This window comes from Hemitrygon akajei, chromosome 9 (assembly GCF_048418815.1).
Source record: "Hemitrygon akajei chromosome 9, sHemAka1.3, whole genome shotgun sequence".
NCBI classification, from domain to species: Eukaryota; Metazoa; Chordata; class Chondrichthyes; order Myliobatiformes; family Dasyatidae; genus Hemitrygon; species Hemitrygon akajei.
Genome location: NC_133132.1, coordinates 75,842,566 through 75,864,789, shown reverse-complemented (window position 1 = coordinate 75,864,789; position 22,224 = coordinate 75,842,566). Strand labels below are relative to the sequence as shown.

The 22,224-nt window shown below is 39.5% G+C and overlaps 1 protein-coding gene across 1 annotated transcript in view; it reads right to left on the bottom strand.

The window, feature by feature from the left end:
* The window catches only part of rngtt (RNA guanylyltransferase and 5'-phosphatase), a 335,310-nt gene that overhangs the window by 259,203 nt on the left and 53,883 nt on the right, over positions 1 to 22,224 (bottom strand). Inside the window, exons 5-8 of the mRNA XM_073056388.1 lie at positions 13,075 to 13,150; positions 11,270 to 11,519; positions 7,308 to 7,417; positions 1,360 to 1,461 (exon numbers count right to left, since the gene is read on the bottom strand). Coding sequence (XP_072912489.1) covers positions 1,360 to 1,461; positions 7,308 to 7,417; positions 11,270 to 11,519; positions 13,075 to 13,150 — 538 coding nt within the window. The remainder of the gene's footprint in view (positions 1 to 1,359; positions 1,462 to 7,307; positions 7,418 to 11,269; positions 11,520 to 13,074; positions 13,151 to 22,224) is intronic.

Below are 22,224 nucleotides of genomic sequence, written 5' to 3'. Positions count from 1 at the left end.
TACATTCTATTCTGAGGATACATATTGAACCGGTAACTGTTAAATTTATACCCATTACTCATCTTTTCTTATAAACACATTAGTCATCAGCATAATATCTGAGCTACTGCATCATAAGCAACACTGGCTCCTCTTCAAAGTTCTGCAGACCTCAACTATGGATTTCACCTATCAAGTTACATTACACATTGAATCAGCATAACATATATGAAATAGAGCCATCTAATGTTGCAGTGACCCTCTAGAATCCTTTATCAATCAGTTCTGAAGTACACTCATTGATTTTACAGCTAACCCATGCATAAAGTTCCACAGACAACAAAATGAATAACTCACCAGAAGATTTGTTTTCCTACTTTTGAAAGGATAATCTGGCCAACAGAATGATTTCTATTATTTTTAAACAATAATGACATACAAAGAGGAAGACTACAGCTGAATTGTAGGTATTTGTCCTCAAATCTTTACAACACATTGAACACACAACTTAATGACACAATGGCAAGTGCTACCAATTGAGCCAATATTATAATCTCAGTTACACAAGTGTCAGTGCAATTCCTCCTGTTAGGTCAGAATTTGGAGGCAACGTTTCTTTTATACTCCTTAGAGAATGACTGTCAGAAACACTTTGTATTTTACAAGATTCGAAGTATTAAGTTGTGAATAAAATTGAAGTACAAGGATACCGGTATATTCTGAAAATACAAATTCCATTATAATCAATAGATAAGTTTCTCGATGTACTTTCTTCTGGAGAAAAGACACTATGGATACAAATCAAATTAACCAATTATCTACTATCACCCATCATTCACCACTCCTTCAATGTATCTTTTATCTCATTTCCCACTCATTCCACCAGCAGTTGCTTCTGCAATCTGGTCCTCCTGCATTCAGAACTCTTGTCCTCAGCATCTTTCAAAACCCAAATAATTCATGACTGTTGTATTGTCAGGACTTGAAAAATAACTTTTTTTAGTTTAGTGTTTTTTTCACCTAAAGCTGTCAGTTTTACTGTTAGTTGGCTGAGAAAGAATCTGGCCAGAGAAAAGAAGAATAAAAAAATGAGTGGCTGCAGGCTGGCTTAATTTGGTACAGTTGCTGATACTGGATTCCTTCTATCCCAATTTTGCTTTCAACAAGGTAAGTTATATTAAGTGTTAAAACCAAGTTAATTTTCCACTCCACAGCGTACCACTCTTTATACGTGAGATCTCTATTTAGTTGGACAATAATTAAACGTTCAGTTCTTATTACAATCGCTCCAACAGGTATTTTCCCAAGACAGCTTAAGATGATTGACAGCACATTGTCATTTTGTATCAGAGGCATTTTGGTAACAAAACAAATACTCACCGTACCCCATCCGCTTTCCAGCTGACCTTATATGGCTTTTGCTCAACAAATTTTATGTTTTGTTTGTCCATTGAAACAGGCTGTGCACCAGGAAATCCCGACCTAAATTAACACAAATATTAGTACTGGGTTGTCACAGAAAATATGCATTATAACATTCACCTGGAAAAGCAGGAGCTGAGGTAGTGACACTTTCTCTGTCAACCCAATTTGAAAGTCACCATTTCACAAACTTTTTTAGCTTTACTGAGACATAACAGCCCACAAAAACAGTACAGATTGAAAACAATTGTTTTTTTATGATTGCATGGCAGATGTCATAAAATCTACATATCCAAGAGGTTTGTTTATTTTTGAAATTTGAATGTCACAAACAAAACAAGTATTTATTGCTCCTAAGCAACACACACAAAATGCTGGAGGAGCTCAACAAGCCAGGCAGCATCTATAGAAAAGAGTAAAAGTCGATATTTCGGGCCAAGACCCTGCGTCAGGACATCAGATTTTCTCATGTTTGTCATTTACTGCTCCTCCCTAATTACTATTTAATAGATGATGGACACTGATTGAATAGAGCAAAATATTTTAAAATCATCAACAATAACATTATGGTGGAGGAAATATTACAGAAATACCCTAGGTCAGGGATGACTGACTTTCAAACATGATAAGCATCTTCCTTCATCCTTGGTATGATGCTATTCAATGGTTGAGCTTTCCCATTTATTGCAACTCCTTGATATCACCCTAATTTAAATGCTAGTCTGATGTCAAAAGCAATCACTTCTATCGAAGCCAAAATTAAGCTTACACCTGACATCCAGAATTGAAGTCCTAATGAAACCAAAATACCATCAGTGAGGATGCCAATGATCAAGTTATTAGATAATAATACCAATTGATCAGGTAGGGCATGTTATAAATAAAGCAACTATAATTAGGAATTGTGGAGTAGTGGTAATTAAAGATGCAACCCCAAGCAGTTCTGAAATTACATAGGATTATTACACCAGTTTATGAAGAGACCTGGTACCAACCCATACCAAATCACGCAAGAAATTTGGTTCGCAATCTGACATGACCATGATACATTTTTGTTGACCTTGTCCAAAGGTACATACACAGCTCAGGTACTGTAGGTGTAGGACCTCCAGAAACAAGGGCGAGTGAATTAATAAAAGCAAAGAAATGGCAAACCTGTTAATTTTACTTTGCTCAAATCATCACCATGGAGGACAGAGGTAGATGGGTTAATTTCAAATAACAGGGAGGGCCTTGTAAAAACCCAAATCAAAACAGATAACAGTATTAATGAAATTCACAAGGCTAATGACAAACAAAACACTGGGACCTAATGGCCACACCAAAGGCTTTTAAAGGAAGTGGCTGTAGAGATAGTAGACATAATGGTTGAAAAAACTTTCAAAATTTGCTAAATTCCAGGAGTACTGGAAAATAGCCAGTAATGACTCCCTTTTTCAAAAAACAGAGGGAGACAGAGACAGGAAATCAAAGGACAGTTAGTTTAAAAGTTATTACAGGCAAGATGCCCAAGTCAATAATTAAAGAGCAAATCAATTAAAAGCAGACTTCCTGCCACATTTATCCTGAAGCTACAGAACTTCATGGGAGCTCAGCAGGGCAGATTAAAGACATTCTTTCATAATTATAAATCATTGTTCCATTCACTAGTGAGCTTGACCTAGGCAAGAAAATTTATCCAGAAATGATAATGGAAGATTAAAAGACTTTGGTTTGAAATGCTCATGAATAGATCCATGTTGCTCAAGTACAACCCTTCCAGTTTTGGCAAAAACACCCATATGTATATGAAGAGAACTTTTTAAGGTTATTTAGACTGATGTGCCCTGTCTTAATTGATTTTCTCAGTTGATGAGAAACGGTCCAGTTTCATTCTCACTAAAATTGATTGCAGCAGTTTTAAAAGGACTAAGTTACTAAGCAGGTCAGGCAGTACCAGTGGAAACAGAAACAATTGGCAACATCTCTGGACATCTATCCTGGGCCCAACAAATTGATGCAAATACAAAGAAGGCACAGCAGTGGCTATACTTCATTTGGAGTTTGAAGAACCTTGGTATACACCAAAGACACTTGCAAATTTCTACAAATGTACAGTAGAGGGCATTCTAACTGGTGGCGTCACCATCTGGTATGAAGGGACCAATGCACAGGCTTGGAAAAAGCTACAGAAATTTGTAGACTCAGCCAGCTTCATTGTGGGCACTAACCTCCGCAGCATGGAGGATACTTTCAAAAGGAGATGCCTCAAAAAGGCAGCATCTATCAATAAGGAACCCCATCACTCAGGATATGCCCTCTTCTCATTGCTATCATCAAGCAGGTGGTAATGGAGTCTGAAGACTCCCATTTCAGGAACAGCTTCTTTACCTCCACCATCAGATTTTTTGAATATACATTGAACCCACAAGCACTTCCTCTGTATTTCTTCCTCTCTTTTTGCACTACATCATGGCAAGAGTGAGCATAGCAACAAGAACAAGGTGGCCATCCTACATTAGCAATGTCTCTCCTAAGCAGAAACTTCGCAGCAGACAGGAGTTTCAAGATGTGCTGTCTAAGCTCTTCTGAAGAAGCACAAAGAATGGGCAAGGTTCAGGACCAGAAACATAGTGGTCGGCTACGGAAACTGAGTGCAACAGATAAGAGATCAAACTTACGTCCCTTCTAAATTGGAAGTCCAGCACTGCTATCAGCTCTGAACTCACAGAAACCACTAGAACCCAAGTACAACTCTCTACAGTCGGAGAAGTTTTGTCAGAAGTGGTCTTCATGGAAGGGCTGCCAAAAAGCCATTCCTCCAAAGGTGGAAAAAAAGCCTACAGACTCACCTACACAAAAAAAACACAAGAACTGGGGTGCTGAACAACGGCAGCAAGCGCTCTGAACTGACGAGTCAAAATTCGAATTTTTTGGCTCAAAGAGGAGGCAGTTTGTCTGTAAAAGAGCTGGAGAGCGTTACATAGGCAAGTGTTTGCAGCCAACAGTGAAGCATAGTTGAGGCTCCCTACAAGTTTGGGGCTGTATTTCTGCAGTAGGACCATGACTCCAAGCACAAAGTTAAGGTCATAAAGAACTATCTTCAGCAAGAAGAAGAACAAGGAGTTTTGCAACAGATGATATGGCTTCCACAGGGCCCTGATCTCAACTTTAGAGGCTATCTGACACTACCAGTAAAGAGAGTAGCAAGTGAGATAGGCAAAGTCTGCAGAAGAACTGTGGTAAGTTCTCCAAGATGCATGGAACAAGCTACCAGCCGATTATCTTAGAAAGCTACACAACAGCATACCTAAGAGAACTGATACAATTTCAAAGGCAAATGGTAGTCACACCAAATATTGACTTGATTTACTTTTCTGTTTAGAATAGAATCCACAATCCTGAGAATTATAAGTAATTTTTTTGACATTTAGAAACTTTTCATTTCATTATTTTTGAAAGCATGTTCATTTTACAGAATATTTTAACCTGTGCCCAAGACTTTTGCACAGTACTGTACTTATTGTAATTTATGTTCTGTATTGTAACGTACTGCTGTCCCAAAACAACAAATTTCACGACATAGACCGGTGATATTAAAATTGATTCTGAGTTATTTTGCTGATTCCCTATCAAAATAGGGAAAGAAAGAAAACAGTTGGTTTGAAGTTGTAGAGTGAGCTGGAGAGAGATGCACAAGACAAAAGGAATATGCATAACGGAGGTCTGCTGTTGGGATAAACTGTTAACCTGCTGATATTTTTCAAAAGGCAGTAAGGTCACCTAGAATGCATGAATCAAACAGAGCACATGACCTAGAGCAGGGCATGATAGTAGCTCTAAAGCAGACAATCTCAATAGGCGGACCGCAGGCCAGGTCCGGGCCGCGATAATCAAATGTCTGGACCGCGCTGACCCACTGGCACTTACGTGAATGCACCTGTCAACATGTAAATAAAGCGCACACTGCTCTAATTTATTTTAACCTCATCCCACACTGTACACTTGACCTATGCCCCTGTAGAGAACACGGCCTTTGCTGGCTGAGCAAAGGCTGTGTGTTGGAGAGGGTGTGCGACCTGCACGATGAGCTTGTGTAATTTTTATCCAGCCTGCGAACCAAAAAGCCTAAGAATTTAAGTTTTTAAGTGATAACAAGGTGATGGCACATGTTCTTTTTTAGTGTGACATCATGTCTCATCTAAATCAACTTAATCTGCAATTACAAGGCAACAACCACACTGTTGTGGACATGTACGAGGCGGTTCAAGCTTTCCAGTCAAAGCTGAACCTGTTGGAGAGAGACATTCACGGGAGAAAGTTGCACTTCCCACGTCTACGGGAGTATTGCAAGAAGAACAAAATGTGGGAGGATCTAGTGATGAAGGATTTTGTGACGAGCCTAGCAGAAAACGTCAGGGAACGATTTGAAAGCTCCCCTAAACTCTCAGGTGACATCCTCTTCTTCCTGAGATGGCCGTTCTCCATTTCGGCTGACGGCCAGTGGACTGCAGAGGCCAAAAGGCTGGTACCTTCCATAGATGAGGCAACTCTTCAGATGGAGGTCTTGGAAATGGGTCGTTGGGGTGAGTGACTTTTGGATAAACGTGGTTCCCCAAGCTCAATTCAAAAACACGAGAGCTATTGCAATGCTCCTACTCACACTGTTCCCCTCCACATACACGAGTCATCGTTTTCTTCAATGAACTCTATCAAGAACCAGGACAGAAACAGACTCTCCAATGCACATCTTGGCCAGTGCCTCAGGATTGCCACAACAGAATACAGGCCCGACATCAGAAGGATTGCCTCATCCTGTCGCTGTCACTCCTCTCACTGATTGGTGACTGAATCAATTTATTTTTGTCCATTTGTCAATCTTATTGTGGTATAATAATATTACAACAGCAGTAATACTGATAATTTCATTTACAGCTACACTACATACTTCAAATGCTACATAGCTTAATTAAAAAGAACAAATAGATTAAATGAGAGAACAGAAACAGTTGAAAAGGCAGTACTACTAAAGCTCTTTGTGTGTGTGTGTGTGTGTGTGTGTGTGTGTGTGTGTGTGTGTGTGTGTGTGTGTGTGTGTGTGTGTGTGTGTGTGTGTATTTTAAGTCCCAGATGAGTTCTCAATGTGACAGCTGATAGTTGTGATAGCTACAGTCATAATTAAATGGCTGGTTTTGGACTTATTTTGTTTCAAGAGTGCATTTTTTTTCTTGTGTGACCCACAACACAGGCTTTGAGAATCCCAGGCCTATAATATTACTAATATTATTACTACTAATAATAATAATAACAACAGCAAGGGTAATAGCAGCAACAACAACATCTGCCCATAAAACAACCTACTGGTGCAATGAAAAAAAACCTTGGACATTTTGGCCCTTGGCTTGGCATGCTTGACATAATTTGGCCCTTGTGGAAAACTAATTGGGGAACCCTGCTCTAAAGGATATTAATGAAGCATGTGGATTAAGCTGGTCAGTTCGGTCACCACTACTGACACCATTTTTGAAGCGCAGTGCACCCGCCTTAGAAGCAATTCATCTTTAGCAGCAAAATCAGAGATATTAATCAGTTAGAAATTAATCTGCAAACAAAAGGGTCTTCACTTTGAAACTGTAGGAATAAATCATTTATAATGTATTTCAACTTTGTTCCAGCAAACGTGAAAGTATGGAATCTTACAAGTAGTGATCTTATTCACGAATGAACTTCAGCCAGATTCATTTCGCTATAACAGAAAAGGCATGAAATAATTCCCTGCCAGTAAATGTTATGGTTTTCTTTGAAATACTAGACTAATACTAGACTATATAGAATGCGCATTTCGGAGTCAATTTTTAATAATCAGCTTCAATTCCATTAGTAAAGGCTTTAACAATAATTGAATAATGCCATCAAAAATCACTCACCTTTCCCATCCACAGTACTGCTGACATTTCCTTTGGATCTCTCCCAACTTCGGTTGTATTGTCACTTGTGTCACACCTTTAACTTGCATTCCCTCCAGAAAAACTGCTCCCTTTTGAGAAAATTACACAACTGTAGTATGATCTGGGCCAAAAGTTAGGTCAAAGGACAGCAAAATCAGGTGGTATTAGAAATTGCAATTCAAGCTAATCCAACCAGTTTCCTTTCAGATGAGTCAAGATAAAATTACATTAGCATGTAAAAAAGCTTTGCTGTACCTATCCATCAAAAATTGATTATAGCTTAAATAGGAAATGTTGAAAACCTCAGCAAGTCAAGAAGCATCCACAGGGAATTTCTCATGACCTGCTGAAAGTTTCCAGTGCTGTTTTTCTTTTAGATTTCCACCATTTGAACTTATTTGATTTTCATTTAACTTTAAAATGTATCAAAATGTTCATTATATGAGGCAATGATGATGTATTTAGATTATCTGATATTCCAAAATACATTACAGGTTGTAATTTCTGGTACAATAATTCTTGAATATTACATGGGTTTAAGTGCCTTTCTGCCAGACATTGATCTAGGTTGCAATATTAATTATTCAAGGTTTGCCCAATGTATCTCAAAGGACCCCTACAAAACTATCACTCAGCAAGTCAAATGTTCTTTTCTAATTCATAATAACACTCCATGTACAATGCCTCGAAAAAGCAATCAACCCCCAAAACTACTTTCACATCTTACAATCTCATTTTCTAAATTTAAAATATATAGAAGTAGGATATTTTGAGCCAATCTGCAAAACATTGTGCATTATATCAAATCAAAGAAAAATTCTAAAACCTTCCAACAATTTACTAAATATTAAAAACCAAAATTATGAGGCTGAAAAAGTATTCATGCCCTTTGTAATTTGTTACGAATGTGCCACAACTCTGAGGGGCCGAAGGGTACAAAGTAGCCCCTTCCTTTTTGAGAATCACAAGATCGCTATTAATTCGGGTCTGGGACCCAGGAAATGAGAGAGAATCCACAAGGTTTGGAATGTGTCCTGGCCTCAGCGAAACAAAACCATTGATAACGGCTATTGTCTCTTGGAGACGGAATTGTGTATTGAGTACTGAACTATTCATTGAAGCCCCTCAGGGGACGACCAGAGTGGGCTGGTTGAGGGATTGCATTATCCCAACCTGTATGACATCTGAGACCCCGTGAGTAAGGATAAAAGAGGGTCTGGGGAACAACCCCTTTAGACGCACCAGGAGAAATGCTAGAAATCCCGTGACAGCGTTTAATAGCGACAGCCTGTGGGTGGCTCGTGTGCGTCCTTCCCTTGCCTGGGATTGGCGGGCTCGCCACGGAAGAACGGCTTAGCTAAAGGAGAGGCCACAAATGAACGGCCACACCAACGAGACTCCGACGGATCGAAATCATAAAAGGAATCGGCAAGTTTTCTCCAAATCTCTCTCTCTCTCTCCAACCAAAGGCTGCAGCCTACATGAACTGAGTGACTTTATATTTTCATCAGACAATGCATTATCCCCTAGACAACGATAGAGCTATTTCTTATTGATTATTATTATACCCACACTTTTAGATTTAGTATTGATGACGTATATTATCTGTATGTTTGCATTGATATTATTTTTGTGTATTTTTACTAATAAATACTGTTAAAAATAGTACCATCAGACTTCAACGGACCTCTCTATCTTTGCTGGTAAGTGACCCAGTTACAGGGTTCGTAACAAATTACTATGCTAACTTTCCTTAGGTGCTATGTACTGTATGTATTTCCTTACCAACTGACCAATTTGTAGTGTAGAAAATTCGAGGATCACCTATTTTCAATGAATTTATAAGAATAAATACCTAATCTGTAAGGTCCAACAGCATAGTAGATTTTCTACCCAAAATGAAAACAAAAGAGCATTTAAGACAAGTCAGAGAAATGATAATTGAGAAGTACAAATCTGGGCAAGGGTACCAGATCATCTCAAAGTCACTGAACATACATCGGAACTTAACGCAGTCCATTGTGAAAAAGTGGAAAAAATATGTAACTACAGCCACACTGCCTAGGTCAGGCCACCCTTCTAAACTTAGTTGCTGGAGAAGAATAGCACTTGTAAGAGAGACTACTCTGATGCCAATAATCACTCTTGACTGAGCTGCAGCTGTTGATGAAGTTCATGACTCCACAATCTCTCAACGCCTTGCACAAAAAGGATATTTATAGAAAACTGGCTAAAAAAAAAGAGACCCTGTGAAGACTCTGCAAAGTTTCACACTGAAGATACTATTAAGATGTAGAAAAAGGTCTTGTGGTTGGATAGGACTAAAATGGAACTTTTTGGCCTCAACACTAAGTAGTACGTGTGGCTTAAATCTAATATTGTGCATCAGCCAGGTAACATCATCGCTCCTGTAAAGTATGGTGAAGGTAGCATCAAGATATGAGGCTGCTTTTCAGCAGCAGGGACTGAAAATCTGGTCTGGATTGACAGGAAGACGAAGGCTTCTAAATACAGGGAGATCCTGGATTAAAAGAAACTGCTATCCTCTGCCAGAAAGATTAAATTGGGGAGGAAGTTTATCTTTCTGCAGGAAAACGACACAAAGCACACTGCCAGAGCAACCAAGGAGTGGCTTCAAATGAAGAAAATTGATGTGCTTGAGTCAGAGTCCTGACCTTAACCCAATTGAACATCTCTGGCAAGACCTCAAGACTGCTGTCCACCACCACTTCCCAACTAACCTGACACAGCTTCAGCAATTTTGCAAGAAGGAATAGACAAATATTGCTCCATCACATTGTGCAAAGCCAACAGAGATTTATCAAAAAAGACTACTGGCTATAATAGCTGCAAGAGGTTGTTCTGAGCAAAAGGGGGTGAACACTTTTGATCTACTGATATTTCAGTTTTTGAATTTTTAGTTTTTCATTCTTTTCAATTTTCCCTTTTTTGGGCTCTACTGTGAAAAAAGGTTGAGATTCACAAATCAAAAATTCTCAGTTAATTGATCAAAACCCCTGGTTGAAATACTCATTTAAATGAACAAAGGGTTCTGGGCTGAATACTTTTTCAAGGCACTGTAGATGATAATGAAAGAACAGGGGAATTGATCAGCCGATGTTCTTTATCTTTATTCCCTGTCTATCTATTCTGTTCTACCATTCCAAATCAACTTTAACTAAACTTGGAAGGTCCAGTTATGGGGAAAAAAACATGTAATATTTCTGAACTAAGCAAAACTTTGTTGTCTGTTGCTGGTGGTTTCAAAAAAGACTATTTGCATCACTAATCAAAACTGAAATCTAGGTCTGCTGCATATGCTCTATCAAAAAGATAGATTGGGAAGGCCAAACTATGATAGTTCATTTCACAATAGTACAGATGTAGAGACCAGTCTCATTGACATTCCCTGACTTGAGGAATTGCAACATACCTCCTTTGTGAAGATTTGATCTGGTGAAAAATCTGAACCCCATTAATTTCAAAGGAGAATACAGTGTAGAGATGTAGGAGAGGAAGGCACATTCTTATTTTTAAATTATTTTGATTTTATTTTCTGATGTTCCCTATTTAACACTTACTCACAGTTTATTTCAGTCTTAATAGCTTTAAATGACTTCCAACATCAAAACTTTAACACTTGCTAAAAAGATATTTCAGAGCCACTATGCTGTCCAAGGTCCAAATACTGATACCATAGCACTGGACTCCATGATATTGAGGACCAGCAAGAAAGGTCCTTGATAGAAAGACAAGGAGAAGCATCAAGCTGAAAATTCCAAGTGCAGAGACCCTGTCAATAAGATCTGATCCATTGTTTTTTGGATTGTATAGTGTACATTTGAAGGTATGGGGCTGTTGCAAAATTCAAGAATAAACAAATTATACTCCATTCTTACAAAGCAACTTGAAATTTCTTCCAGTGCCTTTATAATTCTTACCAACTTAAGTCGTTCTTTTCTCCTCTTGCTGGGATTGGAGCCTGAAGATCCAGGTTCCGAGTCATTCCCAATTTTGCATCCATCATCATCAACATTTTCATCACCATCCTCATAACACCAGTCTGGTCTTTCCGGTGGTGGAGGAGCATCTTCTAATTCACCGTAACGAGAAAAAAGTTCCTTCAGGTATTCCCCTTTATAAATACCAGGAGTCCTCGCCTGTGCAAAAGTAGCCACTGCTGCTTCAATGCTAAATAAAAAACAGAACAGACACTCGTATCATGTAAGAATGTTGACAAAGCTGATCAAACTGCAATCAAATTTCAAAGTCTCGAAGTCAAAGTAGTACAAAGCAGAAGTTTTAATATCAGCAGCTCCTCTTGGCAACACTCAAAGTTACAGCAAAGGCTGGTAAGGCAACATCACTGATGAATTAAGATCTCTGAAAATAACTGCATTCAATCCACTTGTGCTTACTCACCGTCTTTTATGACCAAACTCTAACTTACTTCCTGTATCAGGACATATGGATACCATGTGCAGTCATGCAATATAACCATATGAATATATCTGGCTTTTGAAATATTGATCCATGTACATCCCATTTTGATATATTAGGTGTTTTCCACACAGGAATATACAGGAGATTGTAAAATCCGAACCATAAATAAATTATTCCCAAGATTTGCTTTAACATTACTCACTGAAGAAAACTGAATCAGCAATGTAACCTTAAAAAGACCACAATAGCACAATCACAGCATGTTCTCAGAGTATTAATCAGATTCCTTCCCATCCAGAAAAATGAATATATGAAACCAAAAGTATTTACTGAATTGCTACATAATCCTAATTGCTTATAGAATGAAGATATTTGCAACTTACATACATATCTCAATAATATTCTATGGATTAGAAAGCCAGCAGCAGTCAGGAAATAATCATTTTGTGTTTCACCTCTCCCAGATATATCAGTGTGCTATTCCAGTGACAACAGAAGAACAATGGACTACTTACTCAGAACATAATCAGTGAAGCCTAACTCACAAATACAGCCTTCACATGTTCTCCAACCAGCAAAATCTAAATAACGAAATACTGTAACAAGGAGCTATTAAAATACATTATGTACCAAATTGTTTGAAGAGGCGTAAAAAGGACAATCACCTAATCATGCCAGGTATATAATTCCTCAAAACCATCTTGTTGATAGCTTATTTATCAATAAACCACTGGAGTCCTGTTGCATATTTCATATATACCATATGCTGTCAAATTTCATAAATTAGATTTTTTTGTAAAGAAAAATTTAGTGTGGAGACAATAATTGACTTTTATTCTTCGGGACTTACCAATGGACGAAGACTTCTGCATGCCGCACGTGAGGGTGGACAGTTCAAAAGGCTGCTTTCATTGAGTATTATCATGAAATTTTGGGAGTTAAAAAATTGCCAGTTTCAGAAACAATCCACAAGTAAACCATCGATTTTCAGCTCACACATGTGGTTTAATTCCCTGTGTGACATTTAGGATTATGCAACAAATCAGTAGAATACACTACCACTTTAGGTGGTTGAATATAAATTCTTAAAATTTGCCCTCGCATGTCTTAATGATCACAATATTATACGTGAATTTTCAACTTTTTATTTATACTTAGGTATGATAGAGCCAAAGAACCTAATAAATACCAACACACTTTCTAGGAGCCACCACATGTTAACATTACTAAGTATGCCAATTCCCTTTCGTGCATCTCTATTGATATGCTTATGTACCCAAAGTATAGCATGAAAATTAATTACCTCCAATCCATCTTCTCCACCAAGTAAGCACAGATAAGAAATCCAGTTCGATTGAAGCCATGTGTGCAGTGTACTCCTGAAAAAGACAGATTTAAAATGAGTGCTTAAAGAAAAATAGGCTTTTTGCTGCAGTCTCTATTCATTATAAATGGAAGAGGGAGATCATTAAGGCAAAATATGGCTCCAAGGAAATTCAACAAGTTGATCAAGAACTCACAAAAGTTTCAATCTCGAATGGGCTAAGTTTGGCGTAACAGCGGTCTCTTTTCCTTGCAGCGCAAGGTGACACAGGATTAGTCAGGATTCTTCATCAGCAAGCTGTGCTAGCAATTTAATTAGCTGGAATTTTTCCAAAAAAAAAAGAATCTTTCTAAAGTTGATCATATTGATGACAACCAAGAAAGCATTCATTTCCTTTAGAGAAAATGCACAGCTAGCCACTGAGATATGTCATAATAAGAATGCTGAATCAGAAAACAGTAAAACTGAAGTAAATTACCCAGATCAACCAAAGTAACAAATTTGTATTTGTATATCGCAAAATGCTCCTGTGCAGTAACCTTTGCAAAATTCCTCTTGCTCTGGGAAGTCATGTCTAAATGAGTAGATCTGCCCCACAAACTGGTCAGGTAACAAGTTTGACATGAAGGAATCACAGCAGATCTACCATCACATGCTTTGGCTACATCCTGTCCCACCAGTGGGGAAAACTTGTCAGAGATGACAGCAAAGTAATAAACAAGGGTGAGCAGTAGCCCTAAGAGCATTCAGTATTATTCCAGAGCCCATGCTGGCATAATGAACAAGGTAACCACTCCTGATTACCACCTAATTTTTCTTTGTCAGTTGATCAGTGTGCTTAGATGTCCAACGATACCTGGAAATGCAAAAAAAATTCAAAAGCAGAGACAACCTTGACCAACAAGACTGCAATCACTGGAGCGATTTTTCCCAATCCAAGTTTCTTGGGGTTTGGAAAATAGTCTACTTTTTGTCTACGTTAGCTACATTTTTTCCTCCTATAGTGTTAAAGAGCATCCATCAACAGCACAGGCAACAGTTAGAATGATCATGCCTGAAAAATTACATTGAAAAAAATTCACAGGAAAGCCACATATATAAATTATACCATTCCATAAGGTAAAAGCAGAATAAAAATTGGGACAAAGAAATGAGGCCAAGAGATAAATGTAAATATTGAAATGAAAGCTTAAAAAGTTAATAAAAAGCAATAACTTTTAAATTATTTACTCATATAACATGATTCTAATTAATCATTCAGGGCCTAAAGGTTTGTTTAGTAATTATGATTTGCTCTACCAAAAAAAATCAAAGGCCTACACAAGGCTTAACATTTTCCTTGATGTTTTTAACAAATTAGTGTGTAAAGAAGTGAAGTTCATGATAAACTAGTGTTGAATCTACTGGAATTTGCACATTTATCTGAGAAGTTTTATACAATGGTAATAATAGCTGTGATTTTTTTAAAAACTCAAATTTTGGAAAACTGAAATTAAAACAGTAAATGCTGTAAACACGAATGAATCTGCAGATGCTGGAAATAAATAAAAACACAAAATGCTGGCAGAACTCAGCAGGTCAGACAGCATCTATGGGAGGAGGTAGAGACGACGTTTCGGGCCGAACCCCTTATTCAGCTGAACAGGCTGTATCTGTGAAAGGAGAAACAGTTAATGTGGATCCAGGATTAACCCTCCATCAAAACAGTTAATGTTGATCAGGATTAACCCTCCATCAAAACTCAAAGCTTGAATATCAATTTCTCCTTCCAGTGTTTTTCCTTTCCCCTCCCCTCATCTTCTATTCTCCACGCTGGCTTCTTACATCTGCCCATCACCTCCCCCTGGTGCCCCTCCTCCTAAGGTACACTCTTCTCTCCCAAATGCTTCTTTTTTTCCAGCCCTTGACCTTTCCTACCCACCTGGCTTCGCCTATTACCTTCTAGCTAGACCTCCTTCCCCACCTTTTTTTCTGGTATCTTCCCCATTCCTTTCCAGTCCTGAAGAAGAGTCTCAAACCAAAACGTCAACTGTTCATTCATTTCTATAGATGCTTCCTAAACTACTGAGTTCCTCCAGAGCTTTGTGTGTGTTACTAAGAGACAATAGGTGGAGAAGAAATGGACCAAATGATAGAATGAATCTTTGTAGGCTAATTGGGAAAGTTACAAACACCCTTTGTTTCTTTGTCTATGTAACATGCTATTAAAGGCAAGCCTGTGAGACATGTCCAAGGAAATAGAATAAGGAAAAAATAACCAAAATGATGACAGGTGGAGAAAGCCAGTTCTGGTACAACAGAAAAAAAGTGACTTACCTGAAAAGAAAAGATGAAGTATAGTTTCCCAAGCTTGCATTAGACCTCATTATAACAGGAATTCACAGATATTAGTCATCTTATTCAACATGGATGGGATGAAGTTCAGAATCACTCCTACTGACTAAACATCAGCACCCTGCACAGTAATTACCCAATCTCCATTTGGTTTCTCAAATCTAAAGCTGTATCTTTGATCTGGCAACTTGCAGAGACCTAAAATAAGCTCATCTTTATGTGGAATACGTAAAACATTCTAGTTTTAGTCACCTGGGCCAACTCTCTCCAGTCTTTTACTGGTGCATTGATGACTGCATTGGACTTTTCCCACATTCATATAGAACACAAAAATGTTATCACTTCTACAGCCAATTTCCCCTCACACAATCCATCTCCAACTCTTCCCTTTCTATATTTCCACATCTCCACCTCAGGAAGCTGGCTATCCACAAACAGATTACAATCCCACAAAACTGCCATAGCAAGCTTGACTATACTTCCTCCTATTCTGAGTTCTGTAACGATTCAGTTCCATTCTTCCAGTTCCTCTGGGTTGGATTTGGGCCTAAATTGCTATTTAAAACGCAGTTTAATGTTGTCAACGCTTACTTATTTGTTCATTATATCACCCGTTTCTCTAACTTTTCAGTAGATTTTCAGTTATTTGTAGTACAGGCAATCCCCGGGTTACGTATGAGTTCTGTTCCTGAGTCCATCTTTAAGTCGGATTTGTACGTAAGTCGGAACAAGTACATCCAGTATTATTTAGCATTAGTTAGTCAAACGTTTGTCTTAGTATATAGTATATATTTTACCTTTCTGTGCATTTAGAGCACTTAAGAAACGTATGTATTCCAATAATCAAACCACTGCGTTGATTAGTAATAATTGTAGCTTTCATCGGGGCAGGGCCTTTCACATGCTCCATTATTCTCACTTTATCCATTATCCTTTAAAATTGTTCCAATCGTTGACCGACTGTAGCCTAATGATTTTCCAATGGGGTTTCACCTCTTTCCAAACGCTTTATTATTTCCACTTTATTTTCAATCACGATCGCTTCCCGTCAATGGATCAGAAACACTGCAGGCGGCAGGTCCCAAGCTCCGCCAGCTCCTGAGTCCACTGAGTCCTAAGGACCACCGCACTGAATTCCCCAGGTCCGCACTGAGGCAGGTTAAATGGGACAAGTGGGGGCTGTGCTGGGTTTGGATATTTGATCCTCCACAATATTCCGCGTGGGAATTTAAACTGGAGGTGGCAGTGTTTTTTTACGAGGTTAAGTTGCGAGCTCAACATTAACATGGCACGGGAGCGGTCTGTCACTAGATCAAACTCGGGAACCTCCGTTCTCCAGCCCGACACTGACCTCACTGCGCCACCAGCCGACCGGAACGGGGGAGGGGGGCGTGGTCAGGGTGAATCTTACTAAGAAAAATTTAAGCCAAATACAAAATTTAACACTCAACAGTGTCAACGGCAATGACTGAAAATGGCGGACGGCATCGCGATCCGACTTAAAATGGCGGGTGGCGTTCTCCTTCCACGGTTCGTAAGTACGAGTTGTCCATAAGTCAGACTTTCGTAACTCAGGGACTACCTGTATAGGTAATTCTGTACTTCTCTAGTTTCATTGTCTGTAAGCCTAAGATATCATGGCAGTGTAAATCAAGACTATCCTTGTTCAAAGAGCTGTTCTTATCACAACAGTTATGAGATCTCCCTTATTTAAGCAGCATAAACAAGTTTGCAGTGTAAAGAGGGAAGAAAAGCTCTCCAGTTACTTGTCGCTTCTTACTTGCATTGCTGCTATTTGACATGTACTATATTGACCATCTCATAAAATGATTGTAATCATAAGATCTGCACCTCTTTTTTAACTTCCAAAAAAACTTTCTGGACAATATCTTCTCTAGATACAACATACGTAATCTATCAAATTTGCTCCAAATATAAGGCATTCTGCACAGGTTCTCTTTCTTCCCCACTAGCATGGTGGACAGAACTTTTGACCCTCAATTAACCACATCTCTGATCACACACCACCTCCTCCTGAAGGAGCAAGTAAAAAAAAAGTTCCCTGGGTCTTCGCTTTTGACTTCGCTCAACAGATGACAACACTTAAGCAACAAACAATCTGCTGAAGGAACTCAGCAACTATTAAAGGAAAGAAAATGTCAATGTTTCAGGTTGAAACCCTGCAAAAGGTCTGAGAGTGGAGAGGTGAAATGGCAGCTGGAGATTTGCACTTCTTCCAAAACAGCGTACTGAATTTTCTACGGGAGCACCATTCAGTGTGTCCTGTTTGGCTGCATCACTGTGGGGCACGGAAACTATATGGCATCATGCTGCGAGACCCTAAAGCGGACAGCAAAAACCACCAAGAGGATCATCAGGGTCTCCCTCACCCTACTTACCCAGAGTGTTGCAGACAAAAGGCCCAAAACATTGTTGAGAGACCCTGCCATCCATCCTACAATCTCTTTGACCCACTGCTGGGTAACAGCTTCTTCTCTCAGGCTGTGAGACTATTGAATACCTTGTCACCACTGAGGTCTTGTCATTAGGACAGCAAGCTGTTTTCTATACTGGTTACCTATGTTGCACTTCACTACATGGATTTTTAATTACATTTTATTAAACTTATTTGTGGAATAATATTTTGGTTTATTTGCTGTGTGTGCTACATGTCATGTGCGTGCACAGTGGGCCTGAGGAACATTGTTTCATTTGGTTGTATACATTTTGTTATGCCGTTGGCCCCCTCCTTTGTGAAAATCGCAAGAACTCTAGTTAAGGGGGGGTCAGCTGACCCAAAAGAGAGACGTGCGGAAGACCACGTTCTCTCAAGAAGCAGACTAACGGTGACTTCGATTATCGTCTCATGGAAACCACGTGAAAAGCCCTCGGGCAAAGTGGGCTGGTTAAGAGAAAGATCGCATTACCTGCAACTTGATTGATACCTGCGATCCCGTGAAGAAGTATAAAGGCGGGTCTGAGGGGAGGACCCTCAGATGCACCCAGCAGACACGAGATCGATTCCCGTGGGAGCGGGACGCCATTTTGAAGGAAGCTACGTGCGCTAGATTCCGACTTTGAATCTGTGGCTAAAACCAACGAAAGACTGCTTTTAAAATAACAACGGGGAAGTCTGCTCCCCTGATTCCAAGGATTTGCTCTGCCAAGACGACGGGCAAGTGTGCATCTTTTCTAAATTGTAAAGGAAAAAGCCTGCAAACTTCTGAGTGACTCTTAAGACTTCCGTTGGACTCAGTATTACCCCCCTAGACAACTGTAGAGCTTATTTCTGATTGATTATGGTTACACCGGTGTTTTAGATTGAGTTTTGACGATTTGAATGTTTTGTATTAACCATACGTTTGTGCCCTTGTTGAATAAAACGTTTGAAAATAGTAGCATCCGACTCAGCTGATCCATCTATCTTTGCTGGTAAGTTACCTGGTTACGGGGTTTACGTAACAAGTTGGTTTATTTGCTGTGTGTGCTACATGTCATGTGCGTGCACAGTGGGCCTGAGGAACATTGTTTCATTTGGTTGTATACATTTACAGTCAGGTGACAATAAACTTGAACTTGATTTGATGCTCATGATGTTAACAAACCAAACACAATTTGGATGATTGCTTTGCAGAACAGGAGTGACCAAATTTCTAGATGCCTGTCATGCACCATCCCACTAACACTTTGATCTTTCTCTCATTGCCTCCTACATTTTTCTCTGAGTCTCCTCAATGAGACTCAGTGCAAGACTACGGTGCTCACCTTCTGCCTGGACATGCTAAAATCTTCTAGATTCCATATCAAATTCTCAAACTTCAGGCAACATACTTTTTTTTATTTGCTTCAGAACTGTTTTTGCCTGTCATTATTTTTCTGGTTCCATTTAAAAATGCACAATGTCCTTATAATAACCCCATTAGCCACCTGTTCTACCCATCCAACCCCAACTCTTCTACTGAAAACTAACTTGCACCTCTTTTTCCCAGTCGAAGAGCAAAGGATCTCAGACCCAAGAAACTGAAAGAAATGGTAGAGGTTATAGTCAAGGCTTTGGTGATAATTTACCAAAATTCTCTGAACTCTGAGCAGGTCCTGGTGGATTAGAAGGTGAATGTCATGCCACTGTTCAAAAAAGGATGTCAGCAAAAGGCAGGTAACTATAGGCCAGTTAGTTTAGCATCTGTAGTTGGGAAAATGCTTGATACTATTATTAAAGAAAAAATAGCGAGGCATCTGGAAAGAAATCGATCCATCATGTAGACAGCATGGATTCAACAAAGGCAGGTCCTGTTTGACAAACTTAATGGAGTTCTTTGAGGATATAACAAGTGCAGCTTAGAAGGGAACAGAATGGATGTTATTTACTTAGATTTCCAGAAGGTGCCACATAAAAGACTTACCATAAGATAAAGATGAATAGAGATGGGGATGATGTATTAGCATGGATTGGTTAAACAACTGAAAGCAGAGAGTTGGGATACATGGGTACTTCTCTGGTTGGCAATCAGTGGTGAGCGGTGTGCCGCAGGGGTCGGTGCTGGGCCTGCAACTGTCCATGATATACATTAATAATCTGGAAGAGGGGACCGAGTGCAGTGCATCTAAGTTTGCTGATGACACTAAGTTGAGTGGAAAAGCAAAATGTGCAGATGATATGGAGAGTCTACAGACTCAAAAGTTAAATGAGTGGGCAAGAGGGTGGAAGATGGAGTACAATGCTGGTAAATGCGAGGTCATCCACTTTGGAAGGAAAAATTGAAGATCAAATTGTGATTTAAATGGTAAAAGATTGCAGCACGCTGCCGTGCAGAAGGACATGTGAGTGCGTGTGCATGAATCACAAAAGGTTGGTTTACAGGTACGAAGAAGGCAAATGGAATGTTGGACTTCATTGCTAAAGGGATTGAATTTAAGAGCAGGGAGGTTATGCTGCAACTGTACAGGGTAATGGTGAGGTTGCAACTGGAGTACTGCGTGCCATTCTGGTCTCCTTCACAAGGTTAATTCCAGAGGTGAGGGGGTTAAGACTATGATGACAGATTGAGTCACCTCGGACTGTACTCCCTGGAATTTAGAAGAATGAGAGGAGATCTTATAGAAACATATAAAATTATGGAAGGAATAGATAGAGGCAGGAAAGCTGTTTTCACTGGTAGGTGAGACTAGAAGTAGGGGGCATAGCCTCAAGATTTGGGGGAGTAAATTTAGGATGGAGATGAGCAGGAACTGCTTTTCCCAGAGGGTGGTGAATCTGTGGAATTCTCTACCCAATGAAGTAGTGAAGGCCACCTCAGTAAATAGATTTAAGACAAGGTTGGATACATTTTTACATAGTTGGTGAATTAAGAGTTATGGGGAAAAGGCAGGTAAGGTGGAGATGAGTCCATGGTCAGATCAGCCATGAAGTTATTGAATGGTGGAGCAGGCTCAAGGGGCCAAATGGCCCACTCCTGCTCCTATTTTTTTACTGTTATGTTCTTATGAAACATTAGGTATTTCCCTTTTCACAGAAGAAGCTTGGACTTCTGATTGTAGAAGCTAGAGTAAAGTAAGTCTTGAAACAGTCATAAAGCTGTATTGTATAGAAATACATCCTTCCGTCCACCATATCTATGCCTACTAGTCTAAGGATAGTCCAATTGCCCACAATAATTCCATAATCTTCTATGCTCTGTTCATTGTCAAAATGTCTCTTAAAGGTTGTCAGTGTTTGCACATTCATCAGTCTGGCAGGTTCCAGCTACCAACAATGCTGTGTAAAGAAATGTTTTCTCAGATTCCCTTTAAACATTCTTCTTCTCACCTTAAAACTGTGTTCTCTAGTTTCAGAGGGTGCTAGAGGAGGGAAATAAGATAAAGGTGTTTAAGAGGCTCATAGATAGGCACTTAAATGGAAGAGGATGGAGGGATATGGGCATTGTGCAAGCAGAAGGGATTAGTTTAGTTAGGTGTTTATTTAGATTAGTACAGCATGATGGGCCAAAGGGTATTTTCCTGTATTGTATGTTCTATAACCACATACATAATAGTTGTCAAACACTGGTTCACCAGAGCCTATTTAGATATATTCCAACAATAAAGGAAGAATATTAGTACAGGAATAAAAACCACCATGCCACCAGTGAACAGACAAAGCAACACACACAAAATGCTGGAGGAACTCGGCAGATCAAGCAGCATCTATGGAAATGAATGAACAGTCGGTGTTTTGGACAAAAATCCTTCATCTGGACTAGAAAGGTAGGGGGATGATGACAGAAGGAGGATAACTGGAAGGTGATAGGTGAAGCCAGATAGATCGGACAAGTAAAGAGCTGGAGAAGAAGGAATCTGATAGGAGAAGAGAGTAGACACCAGAAGAAACAAAAAGAGGAGGGGACCCAGAGGGAAGGTGATAGGCAGATGAGAAGAGCTAAGAGGCCAGAGTGGGGAACAGAAGAAGTGGGGAGGCAGAGGGAAAAATGCTGTTACCAGAAGGAGAAATCAATTTTCATGCCATCATGTTGTAGGCTATCCAGACAGAATATAAGGTGTTGTTCTTCCATCCTGAAGGTGGCCTCATCATGGCACAAGTACAGGGCAAGCAGCAACAAGTCAGACCAGAACGGGAACTGCAATTAAAATGTTTGACCACTGGGAAGTTCCACTTTTGACGGATAGAGCAGAGTTACTCAAAGAAGCTGTCCCCCAATTACGACAGGTCTCACCACTGTAGAGGAGACCACATCGGGAGCATCGGACACAATAGACAACCCCAGCAGATTTGCAGGTGCAGTGTTGCCTCACTTGGAA